This window comes from Callithrix jacchus, chromosome 1 (assembly GCF_049354715.1).
Source record: "Callithrix jacchus isolate 240 chromosome 1, calJac240_pri, whole genome shotgun sequence".
NCBI lineage: Eukaryota > Metazoa > Chordata > Mammalia > Primates > Cebidae > Callithrix > Callithrix jacchus.
This window is the reverse complement of record NC_133502.1, coordinates 105,740,182-105,753,440: the sequence shown is the minus strand read 5'-3', so window position 1 is coordinate 105,753,440 and position 13,259 is coordinate 105,740,182. Positions and strand designations below refer to the sequence as shown.

Below are 13,259 nucleotides of genomic sequence, written 5' to 3'. Positions count from 1 at the left end.
CATAGCATCTGTCTTCTAAAAAAAAAATCACTATTTTTCCCCCCTTCTAGTAGATACTTGAGTTTCTTGAGAAGTGGGTTTAATTGTTAATGTATCCTCTCCACTTTAGCACATCACCTGGCATTCATAGTAGGGTCACAGTTTGTTGTGTTAAAGAAGTACATGTTTCCAAATGAATGGTACAGTAGTACAGTCAGTTTTATATGAATGTATTGTCCCCTTGCTATTATTGTGTATTGATCTTTCAAAGTTTTCCTCATTTAGAATTCAGAATTACATGCATATCAAGTATAAATACACATGTACATATTGTAAAAGAAATTGTCTTTTATGGAAGGTTTTTGGAATTACATCTGTGTATTTTTTGGAATTTGCCAAATTTTCTACAAGGAGTCTACGTTTTATAAGGGAAGGAAAAAAAGATTTGTTTGTTTATTTTTTGAGACACACTCTCTCTGTCACCTAGGCTGGAGTGTAGTGGTGTGATCTCGGCTCACTACAACCAATGCCTTCCTGGTTCAAGTAATCCTCCCACCTCAGCCTGCCAAGTAACTGGGACTACAGGTGTACACCACCATGCCAGGCTAATTTTTGTATTTTTTGTAGAGACAGGGTTTTACCATGTTGCCCAGGCTGGTCTCGAACTCCTGAACTCAAGTGATCCTGCTACCACAGCCTCCAAAAGTTCTGGGTTACAGATGTGAGCCACTGCTCCTGGTCAAGTTTGTTTTTTTTTTTTTTAAAAAGATTTGGTGGTGAAAATGGCACACTGTTAATATGTGTTTATTATTTATACAGTTTTGTCATTGCTCTTTGTCCTTCTGTCATTTGCTTTTTTTTTTGGAGTCTTACTGTATATATTTTAAGCAATCTGTTGGTACATTTATAAATAAATTGTGTCAAATTTGTTGCAGTTTTTTCCTGATCTGTTTATTTTATTTTGGTTATATTTTTGGTCTCTACAGAAATTCGAAATGATCACCATGTTCTCTGATTTAAAAACTTAGAAAGTTATTCCCCTTTTAGAAATCAGATGGTGTAGAGGCTGGGAAGGGTAGCTGACACCTGTAATCCCGGTACTTTGGGAGGCAGAGGCAAGTGGATTGCTTGAGGCCAGGAGTTTGAGACCAGCCTGGGCAACATAGTGAGACCGTATCTCTCCAAAAATGTAAAAGAGAAATTAGATAGTTCATTTTTCTCTGAAGTGATATTGTGTGATGAAATCTTTTTTTCAGTTTGAAGTTTTCTAAACATGGAGTTTATAAAATATGAGATGGATCTAAGTAGATTTAAAAAAAATTCCCAATTACTAACCAGTTTTAGCAACATAGTGTATTTAATAATTTGTTCCTTATACAATTATGACTACTGTTTATAAATCTAGAAACTCATACCATTTAAACAATTTTAAAATATTTTAAAACTCTATTATTAAAACATTTTCAATATACAAAACTAGAGTGAGTAGTATAAGAAACCCCATACGTAATGTTTTTGTAGTTCAAGAACCCTTATGCGTAAAAAACAAAACAAAACAAACAAAAAAAAAACTTTGCTATTTGATTGAGGGTGTTTTCATTAGTTTGCATAATTTTCAAATATTACCCAAGATGTTTTATTATTACTACAGGTGTAATTTTTTTAATATATATAGTTTATGGTACGATTATTACCATGTGTATGTATATCAATTCCTGTACATATATACATATGTATGTAACATAGGTACACATAATGAAAAATATACATACACACACTTATTTAAAGTATATAATTTCTTCTTCTTGGTGGGGAGGTGCAGGTCTCACTATATCACCCAGGCTGGAGTGCCGTGATATGGTCATGGTTTACTGTAGCCCCAACTTCCTGGGCTCAAGATCCTCCCACCTCAGCCTTCCAAGTAGTTGGGACCACAGGCACATGACGTCATGCCTGGCTAATTTTTTGTAGTTTTTATTTCCCAAGTTGCCCATGCTGGTCTTGAACTCCTGGGTTCAAGTGACCTACCTGCCTTATCTTCTTAGAGTGCTAGGATGACTGGTATGAGCCACCACAACTGGCCTAATTTACCGTCTTGAGGTATTAAAAAAAATACATATGGAGGTTTAGAGTCAGAAGTGGGGAAATTCAAAGTTACGAGATTAAGGATTATTGGTTAAAGGAAGAAGAATATTGGTTTGTTTATGGTACAGAGAACTATAAATAGAAACTTGTAAATATTTAGAATATAATCTACTAGGTTTTCCCACAATACTGTTACAAATGCAGTAATTTCAAATCATTACAGCAACGACTTGTTGTTGTTGGCTGAAAACAGCTTTCAGTAAGTAAAGTGACGAAGTTCTTAAGGACAAAAAGGCCACTTCGTTATCTCTTCTAATGCTTGACAGAAAATAGACTAATCATAGATGTAGGTTGAATGAATAATATTTTTTGTCCTTTTTTTTTCCCAAAAAAATGTAGGTAATCTTAAACTTACAATACCATGGAAAAACCTTTATACTCTACCTGTTGAAGCTGTATTGGAAGAAATTTATTTACTCATAGTGCCTTCTTCTAGTAAGTTAAATTTAAAAAATTATAATTTAAGTTACTGTTTTTTATGGATGGAAAAATCTTTATATTAAAGAATACTTTTTGGGTAATTTTTTGAGATTTTAATATTTAAATTTGATATTTGTTAATTCAAATTAAATTGGTTTTTACTCTATATTTTTGGAGACTTTGAATTAATGATTATCGTGTGTTTATTTACTTTTGAGACAGAGTCTCACACTGTTACCCGGGCTGGTGTGCAGTGGCATGATCTCAGCTCACTGCAACATCTGCCTCCTGGGTTCAAGTGATCACTCTTGCCTCAGCCTCCTGAGTAGTTGGGATTATAGTTGCCCGCCACTACACCCAGTTAATTTTTTGTAATTTTAGTAGAGATGGGGTTTCACCATGTTAGCCAGGCTGTTCTTGAACTCCTGACCTCATGATTCACCTGTCTCGCTTGCCAAAGTGCTTAGATTACAGGTGTAAACCACCGCACCCGGCCAACCACTGTGGCTGGCCAGTTAAAGATTATCTTTAAGGATTTTTTTGGAATGATTATATTTCAATTTAAGGTAATTATGATTATTTTTAATCTTCCTGTAGGAATAAAATATGATCCTTTAAAAGAAGAGAAACAGCTCATGGAAGCAAAGCAACATGAACTGAAAAGAATAGAAGAAGCAAAACAAAAAGTAGTTGATCAAGGTAAAGGAAACAAAGTAACAGTAGTATAAGAAAAGTGGAAAAGACCTGAATATTTATCGTAATTGAATATTTATTTTTCTCTGGAGATGTTGAGATTATTTAACAAATATGAGAGAATCTCATTGCATGGGGAATTTTAATACGATTTGTGTGCTTTGTTTTGTGTACAGAAATTTTACTGTCTGGAACCTTAAGGCAAAAATATGTCTAGCTTATTTTTATTATTTAGTTTACTTCATATGTAAGTATACACACACACACACACACACACACACGTGCGTGTACTCTGTAAAGTCACTTTTTAATGATAACAATTTTATCAAGTGTATTTTCTTCCTTTTCTAGCCTTTGCTTTTGTATTCTCCTTATATCAGTTCTTCACCCTTTTGGAGATACTTAGTTTCTTGATATATTTCTGTTTGCCTCTATCTGTTTATTTACCCTCTGACTTCACATATTTTCCAGTTCAACTTAGACCATATGTTTCATTACTGCAACACAGGCTTTTTCTCCTAGGCTTTTTCCATTATTGGAAGTGGTGTCCTGCAGAAATCTAATTGCTTTTCACCTGTTCACTGATCCTTATTGCCAGCTACTTTTTATACTCTCACCTAGTGAGTCCTTCACCTTGGCATGTAAATACACTGTAGCCTCTTCTTTATCTTGAAACATGAAGTTATCTTCCTAACCTGGTCATCTGTTTATCTTCTTCTCCTCTGTCATTCATTTAATAGCTAACCGTCTTAAAATAAAAAAAAAGGTTTACTGACTTCACTGTCTCTGAAATGCATTGATTTTCTTGTAATAAAAAATAAGCTGCACTAATAAATATTTTGCTTGTTGGCAAAGATTAATAGAGATTTAACATGTAATTCTTGGCAATATCTCTTGTAATTCTGTTTTTTTCTCTGTAACAGTTACTTTATATGATGTGTAGTCATCTATGCTTATCTCCAGTCCTCTTTCCTAAGTCTCCTAGGCCTTTTCTGTTTTAACATTATTTTTATTTTATCAAGATAGTACATACACATAGCTTTAAAAGTTAAGCAGTATTATAGGACCCATATTAGAAAAATGTTCCTGACCCAGGCCCGCTCCCATATTGCTATATATGATGCTCACCCCTCTGTTTCTTGATTTATTTAGATATTATATATATAAACATGTTATATACAACATATAACAGATATATAACATAACGTGTATGTTATATATAACATTTTATAACATAATAACATTACATATTTTAAACTTATCTTGTGTTTTATTGGCATATATATGACATATAATATATAAAGTATATCTAATACATATATACACACATCCTTTTATGATGTACTATGAAGATTGACCCTGTTTTTTCATCCTCTCTTTACAGGTATATCATATTTTTGGTTAAATCAGAATTTATTGTGTATACTATCATGGGTATATATAAATGTTTTAATTATATATAAATAAGTGAAAGCGGCTTTGGGTATGACTGTCTATTATGTAGGCTTTTACTTAACATCCTTGTTTTGGTATTGGGCTCTCCCTGATCTTCCATGTACAGAATTTGGATCCCATTAGGGCCATTTTCTCTAGAATATACTGTTGTGTTCTTAGTAGGGTGAGAAAGGGATGTTACTTGGATATTGGGCTGGGAGAAGGAGGGGACCTAACTTAACTGCTCACGATACAGATTTAAATCAGTTCTTGTGTGATCTTAGTCTCTCTCCACCATGTTCCTTCTTTGCTCTTTTTTGTTTGGTGGGGTTTCCAGTTTCTGAATCTTTCCAGGGTTCTATGACTTGTTTTGTTTGTTTGTTTGTTTTTAATATTGTTGTTTGTTTTAAAGTCATCTTGTGTTTCATTTTGTTACCTTACAAGGCATAGGCATTGGTATGCTTTTCATGTAAAAAAATAGATAGTTGGTTTTATTTAGGATTGGTGCTTTATTGACAGAGGAATATGAGAAAAAAGGGTAAAGGAATTTAAGGTGTTGGTAAAATAATATATCATGGAATCTGAGCTGCATAAGGAAGTGAGGAGGAAGCTAGTGGGTAGGGAAAGAAAGATTTAACATTTAATCGAATGACTAAATGAATTTATAAAAGAAAAGGATTTTATTAGGTAGTGGTGAGATTCAGAGATTAAAATATGATCCTCTGTTGTCTACTTAATCCTATAATTTCTTTCTATGTATATATATTTATTTAACTGGTATATTTGAGGTACATATGATTATTATCTTCCAACTTTCCTTTATCTAATGCCTCCTGGGCCAGCTGAATTAGAGAGTAGTAGGCAATTAGAAGGAAAAGATAGATTTATATATATATATATATATATATAATTTCTATACAGGACTAGAGATATGAAAAGAGGAACGGAAGTAATAAAAAAGAATATAGCTTTCATTGGCATTTTTAAAGGGAAAAAAGGATAATAACTATGGTTATCAAAGGCGTATTTCAAAAAATTAGGAACCTCAATTCTGTATTATCATTATTATTATTATTATTTTTGAGACTAAGTCTCACTCTGTTGCAGTGGTGTGATCTTGGCTCACTGCAACCTCCGCCTCCCAGATTCAAACAATTCTCCTGCCTCAGCCTCCCGAGTAGCTGGGAATGCAGACTTGCACTACCATGCCTTCTTATTTTTATATTTTTAATAGAGACAGGGTTTCTCCATATTGGCCAGGCTGGTCTCGAACTCCTGACCTCAGATGATCCACCCACCTTGGCGTCTCAGAGTGCTGGGATTACAGTTGTGTGCCAATTCTTAAATCTTTCTATTTCTTAACAAATAAATGGAACTTGAGATAGTTAATACTGTTTTCTGAAAATGAAATAGATGAACTTCTTTCATCCTTGTTCGAAAGGAGAGAGGAAGAAGATCTTATTATTTCCTATTTTGTATTTACTAGGGGAGGAGGATATTCAACTATTTTACACATCTATACCCAGGCAATTTAATGGTGGTATCACTAATTTGAAGGGAGATTTCTGCTTTGCTGCTGTTAGTAGATTTTGTAATTTAAGTCTGTTATAATTCTTACCTAAACATCTTTTTTTTTTTTTTGTATCCTTTTATACTCGGGCATAGCTTCACAGAAATTATAAAATTTAATGCCAGCAAATTCTGCATGGTCTACTTTAGTCTCATGGAACAATAAACTAGTTTTTGAAAAATGTTTAGTTGCTTTTGAAAGACTTTTGGAAAGTTTGTTTACAAATATATATATGTATATTTCAGCAAAGCAACATAAGTATGTTACTTCAATATGTGGATATTTGTAGAGTATATTTTTCATTCAAGTTTAAAAAAGGAATATTTGTAATTGTAGAACAGCATCTGCCAGAAAAACAGGACACTTTTGCAGAAAAACTAGTTACACAGATCATAAAAAACCTTCAAGTGAAAATTTCCAGTATCCATATTCGTTATGAAGATGATGTAAGTATTTTAATATGTGATATTTTTTTTTCTATTTATATTAAGTTATTTTACTGTTTCTTGACACCTACTTTTAATGACCAACCTGTTAAATGCCAAGAGGATACACAGAGCTAAACATGACATGATCCTTCTTTTGTATAATTATAGTTGTAATTTGCAGTCCTTAGTGTTGAGTGCTTGATTTTACACTTTCCGAAAATGTTCAGATGTTAGAGCATGAAGGAATTGGCTTGGTAATTACGAATTTAGTAGTTACGTATTTTCAAAATACTTTACAGTGTGATATAGTTATCTCCTGGATAGAGTACTGATCTAGGAGTTAGTGGAATTAGTCTTAAATGATTCCTTGATCTTGAATAGGTAATTTGTTTTCTCTTAACCACGTAATTATTTGCTTTATAATCCTATTTTGTTAGTCTTTTCTAATAAACTTTTTTTGTAAACTGGAAAACGTATAATTTCTCTGTAACATAAATACATTAATAATTAGTATTCTAATTTATTTTAGGAAAAATATAGGAATAAAAGTTTTTCTGGAAAGTAATAAAATGTTTTTGAATATTTGAAATAAGTTGCTTTCCAGAAAGTTAACTCTTTCTCTCTTTCCCTCCCCTCCCCTTTTCTCCTCCCCTCCCCTCCCTTTTTCTCCTCCCCTTCCTTTTTCTCTTCCCCTCCCCTCCCCTCCCCTCTTCTCCCCTTTTCTCCTTCTCCTCCTCTTCATTTCTCCTTTCTCTTCCCTTCCCCATTGCCTCACCCATTTGCCAGGCTGGAGTGCAGTAGCCTGATCCTGGCTCACTGCAACCTTGACTTCCCTGGCTTAAGTGATCCTCCCACCTCACCTCCACCCACCTACCTTGCAGTAGCTGGGACTACAGGTGCACCCCACCATGCCTGGCTAGTTTTCTTACATTTTTTTTATAGAGGCAGGGTCTTACTATGTTCCCCAAGCTGGTCTTCAGGGCTCAAGCAGTCCTCCTGCCTTGGCCTTCCAAAGTGCCGGGATTACAGGCAGGAGCCACTGCACCTGGCCAGCTTTTTCTATAAAGTGAATTTTGTCCAACTACTAAAAACCTGAGTAAATTTTACTTTTTTTCCTCTTTAGATCACAAATCGAGACAGACCGCTGTCATTTGGTATTTCCCTTCAAAATCTCAGCATGCAGGTATTTTGTTTATAAAAGAATTTTAACCATATTTAATTGTGCAATGTAGTGAATTAATCTACCGCTATTTGTATATTCCAGCATCAGAAATAGGTGTCTGTGTAGAATGGGTGCGGAAAGGGTCTTGGTTGGATTGGAATCGAGGGTATATAAATTCACATTTCACGAAATGGTTGAAAATTAAATTCAGAAATATGAGGTCCTGTTATTATTGGTAATTATGATGTTGGATCCTTTTGCATACTTGAAAAAAATCCATTTCCAAATTTGTAACGAGTAAGTACAAAGTAAAAGTAATAAATGTTCATATCTGAAAGTTTCATAAGTCTTGAAAAACATAAACCATCAGTTTTTTTCAATACCGTTATCGTAGCATGCTGTTTTCCTGTTTAATTTTTGAAATTGAGGAATTAAAAAATTATAAGACCACATAGAGAATTTTGAAACATATGCTTGCCTCTGGAATGGATGGCTGTTAAGAGCCTATTAAAAAGGCCTATTTGCTTAGTCTTAAATATTTTTATAGGAATAAGCTGTTATGGATAAAGTTTGAATCTTTTTTATTTCCTACTTCTACCCCGCTTCCCCAGAGATTAATACCTAAGTTTTAGAACTTTTGTATAGTATATCTATTAAAAATGTAAGATTTTAAAAGTTTACACACGTTTTACATGACTTGTAAGTTCCCTTTTGTACTTTCTGGTGTTTTTGACATTTATCTGTGTTTCCACATGTAATAAAATTCATTCAGTTTAACCACTGTATATTTCATTACATGGTTTTATTTGTTATATTTATTGGGTTTTGTGTATGGTTCCTTTTTTATTATTTTTTAATTGGGCACCCTCTCAAGCCAGAGCAGGCTCAGAGAGACTCCATAGTTTCTTTCTGAAATGCGGCTTCACTGCAAGGAAAAAAGAAAAACGTCCTCCAAAAAGTTATTCAGGTATTGTCATTAATTTGAAAAATAAGAACGGAGAATCAGCCATTAGATTTGACAGTGTGAAGATTATTGGTAACCATGACAACAGTAGTTACTAATCATCACCTTTGGAAACTTGTCTGCCAGCCTATACCTATTCAATTAGAAACTCTAGGATTTGGATGTAGCAATCTGTGTTTTCAAGCCTTCTTGATTAGGGTTCCTGGGCCACAGAACAGGAGGTAAGGGCTGAGAGTGAGCATTACTGCCTGAGCTCCGCCTCTTTCAGATCAGAGGTGGCATTCGAGTCCCATAGGATTCTTGCAAACCTTAGTGTAAACTGTGCATGCCAGGGATCTAGGTTGTACCTCTGATGGCAAAGTTACCTTCCATGAAACTGGTCCTTGGTGCCAAAAAGGTTGGGGACCGCTGCTCTAGGTGATTCTAATGCATGTTAAACTTTGAGAACTACTGTTCTAATTATCCATTCAGTTCTCCACATAGAAACAAAAACCATCTTTCTAAAATAAAGATCTGATCACTTTATTCCCCTCAATGGCTTTACATTGCTCTTAGTTTTGTCCTTAAACAACTTATAAACTCTTTTTAAACCTACCGTAGGCAACATACCTGGTTTTACCCTTCTTTTCTGTTTTGCCATATTCTCTCGCATACTGAGCTACTTCAGTTGCCTGACTGTGTCATATATTTGCCTACCTTTGGGCTCTGCCTATTGTGAATCATATTCCCTGTCGACTTTAGAATCAATAATTTTTAGTGACACATTATATATTAGGTTATATATAGGATCTCTTTATCTGTCACACCCCTGAATTTGATGCTCCTGCCGTGTCCTCTCAATTAATTGTGTGCTTAACTTATACTGTGGCACTTACCTGTTGGAAATCGCCTGTTTCTTTGTTTGCTTTTCTGACCCACAATGAGCTCCTTCCTTGAAAGCAGATACTTTATTGTGGTCTGTTAGTATTTTTTGACTGTGTGATATGTCTTTAAAGGTGTATTATTTCCAGGAAAATGCCTTTAAAGACATATCACTCAGTCAAAAAATGCTAACAGATTTATGTCACAGGAAAGGCATAAATCATTATGATAATGACTTATCACTCTGCCATTTCAAATGAAATGACCTTTTTACCTTCTTACTGCCCTTCTTTTGTTTCCTTTTCAGACAACTGATCAATACTGGGTTCCATGTTTACATGATGAAACTGAGAAACTAGTTCGAAAGGTAAAATAAATAAATACTGTATTTGTCAACTCATGGACTTAAGAGAATTTTGGAAAGCCAAATGATGATACATAGATAAGGATGTGCGTGAATTGTGTTTAATTGTTTAACTCTGTGATATGGCTCACTTAATTATTTGAGACTTCTGAAAATGCTATGTGTTAAGAATTCTTGAAAGAAAATGAGACGTCTAATAAATTTTATTTTCAGCTAATCCAATTGGATAACCTTTTTGCCTATTGGAATGTGAAGTCTCGGATGTTTTATCTTAATGATTATGATGACTCCTTGGTAAGTAAATTTTTTTGTATACATACTTGTTGGTATCATATTTTGCATGAGGTTTAATTCATTGTCATTTATCTAGCATACTGTAGTCAGTATTTTTTAGGCAAAATCTATTAACAGAATTTACAGATACAGGTGAAGATGTGACTTTACACAAACACGAATACATTCCCACATTTTTTTTTTTTTTGAGATGGGGTCTCGCTCTGTTGCCCGGGCTGCAGTGGAGTGGCACAATCATAATTCACTGCAGTTTTTAGTTTTGTGCTCAAGCGATCCTCCTTCCTTCCTCAGCCTCTTGAGTAGTGAGAACTATAGGCACATGCCACCATGCCCAGCTAATTAAAAAATTTTTTTGTATAGACAGGGTCTCACTTTTTGTTGCCCAAGTTTGTCTCAAACTCCTTGCCTTAAGCTATCCTCCCAACTCAGCCTTCCAAAGTGTTGGGGTTACCGTGTTGGCCAGGCTGGTCTTGAACTCCTGACCTCAAGTGACCAACTTGCCTTGGCCTCCCAAAGTGCTGGGATTAGAGGTGTGAGCCACTGTGCCCAATGATACCTGCAAATCTAAATAGTTCCTAAAACATCCTTTTATAAGAGTAGTTTAGTGAGATATTGTTTACTTTAATATTTTGCCATAGCTAAGTCCTCTTAAGTTTGAATTGTTTTTTAAAATTGCTTTGAAACATTTTTCTTTTGCAGATAATAGGATTTTTTAGGATAAAGACATACTGGCTTGAATGTGGCTGGGTGCAGTTGATCACTTGAGGTCAGGAGTTCAAGACCAGCCTGGCCAATGTGGTAAAACCCCGTTTGTACTAAAAATATAAAAATTAGCTGGGCATGGTGGTGTATGCCTATAATCCCAGCCACTCAGGAGGGTAAGGCAGGAGAATTGCTTGAGCACATGAGACAGAGGTTGCAGTGAGCCAAGATCATACCACTGCACTTTAGCCTGGACAACAGAGGGAGACTCCATCTCAAAAAAAGAACTATTGGCATGAATATAAATAAAAGCAATTTGTCTTTTCATAGGACAACTTGAGGAATGGCATTGTCAGTGAAAGTATTGTTCCAGAAAGTTATGATTTTGGTGAGTACATTTTATAAGATAAAAAAGGTAAAGTAATTGGTATAAATTTTTTAAATTAACATTGTTGCTATCACTATGATAGTTCATGTTAAATTTTCTGTTAAATATATTTTATGTATATACAATATACATATATAATAATACATGTATATAGTTAAATGTACGTAATGTATATACAAAAGCAAAAACATTTTTTATTAACATATTATATTGTTATGAAGCTTTTGACTATATTTCAAAGCTAAAGGGGAAAATGTCCAAGAAAAGATGTTAATAAGTTCTGATAAACCTCTAAGGGTCATTCAGTAACAACTAGGGTAATATTCAGAAAAACATTTCAAAATGGCGATTACAGTTTCATAAGGCTAGGTAGTACAGCCTTTTTAAAAATACTAAGATCACACAGTACATTTAAAATTTTCCTTATTTATACTTTTCTTGTGTTTTCCAAATTTCCTAAAATGAGCATGTATTACTTTTACGATCAGAAATGAATTACTAAAACAAAAAGTCAGTGCTGTTTCTCAGACTCCCAAGTAGCTGGAACTACAGGTGCATGCCACCACACCCAGCTAATTTCTTTTGTATTTTAGTAGAGATGGAGTTTTACCGTGTTTCCCAGGCTGGTCTCGAACTCCTGAACTGAGACAGTCCACCAGCCTCAGCTTCCCAAAGTGCTAGAACTACAGACGTGAGCCACCTGGGAACCCGGGAGGCGGAGGTTGCAGTGAGCTGAGATCATGCCACTGGATTCCAGCCTGGGTGACGGAGTGAGACTCCCTCTCTACAAAAAAAAAAAAATTAGTGCTATTTCTTCTACCATGAGGGCACTTAATAAAAGTTGATTGGTGATGGATAACTTAATTCTTGAATTGGCATGCCTGATACCTTTAACCATAGAATATCCTTCCTGAAAGTGTTTCCTTTCTTAGCTCAGTGATACTTTCTGTCTGTATTATATACCTTTGTGACTACTCAAGTGACTCTTGTTCCTGTGCCAACTCTTAAAATATTATTTTTATTGGTTTGAATAGGTTTCATTTTCTTGATTCTCTTCTCATAGGAAATATTCAGATGAGTTATCTGTCGTATGTGTTTATGATTTTCAAATCTATTATGGTAAATTCGACTTATTTTTCCTTTGCCCTGAAGTCATGTTTTGCTGTATCAATCATTGTTCAATGAGAAGAGAGAAAGTACTCAGTAATTTGGAGAGGACAAATTTAACATAAATAATTACTAAGTATAAGAAGAGACTGGAGTAACAAGGGACTGTCTCATTAAAATGCTAAAGCATATAGGAATGTAGACAGAAGAAACATCCCCTACGCTAGGGCTAAGATGAGGTGTCCAAAATAGAGGGCCCCCTTCCTCAGGACTGAGTTGTAGACCTTGTTGGAGAGGACATAGCGTGGCTTAATGAATGGCAGGAAATTCTATGTGGCGCTGTGCCAGCAAAACCTATTGATATTTCACTCTGGAACTTTCTGGAAATCCGTCTCTATGGAGCCTCATGGAGGGGTGTCTCTCTGGATACATTTCAGTACAAAACTGCCTTAGCAAGGTGCTGGGGGAAGTTGCTGGCTCTGGCTGCTTGTAGCTGCCATGTACTGGAAAAGGCCAGATCTGACGAACTGCATGCTGAAGGAAGCAGAGAATGCAGGAGCTACCAGTTCTGTAGGAACTGGGTGTGGGAGAAGCCATGTTCTCGCAGGAGCCTATTGAATGAACATACTAGAACCAGGCAGCATAACTCTTTCCTCCTGCAGTGTCTCTCCAGTGTCCTCTACTTACAAAGCTTCACATTATGCCAGGTGGTAAAAGAAAAAAAAAGTTTTTTCTCTACACTCTCTGC

At 35.0% G+C, this 13,259-nt stretch overlaps 1 protein-coding gene across 7 annotated transcripts in view; it reads left to right on the top strand.

Moving 5' to 3' along the window:
* The window catches only part of LOC100392727 (intermembrane lipid transfer protein VPS13A), a 236,138-nt gene that overhangs the window by 24,949 nt on the left and 197,930 nt on the right, over positions 1-13,259 (top strand). For all 7 annotated transcript variants that reach the window (XR_013533346.1, XR_013533347.1, XR_013533364.1 and 4 more), the window contains exons 4-10: positions 2,464-2,559; positions 3,142-3,243; positions 6,578-6,687; positions 7,793-7,852; positions 9,964-10,023; positions 10,234-10,314; positions 11,347-11,404. Coding sequence is in view for 4 of the 7 variants with exons in the window: in XM_078367818.1 (XP_078223944.1) it covers positions 2,464-2,559; positions 3,142-3,243; positions 6,578-6,687; positions 7,793-7,852; positions 9,964-10,023; positions 10,234-10,314; positions 11,347-11,404 (567 nt within the window). In the remaining 3 variants the exon portion in view is untranslated. The remainder of the gene's footprint in view (positions 1-2,463; positions 2,560-3,141; positions 3,244-6,577; positions 6,688-7,792; positions 7,853-9,963; positions 10,024-10,233; positions 10,315-11,346; positions 11,405-13,259) is intronic.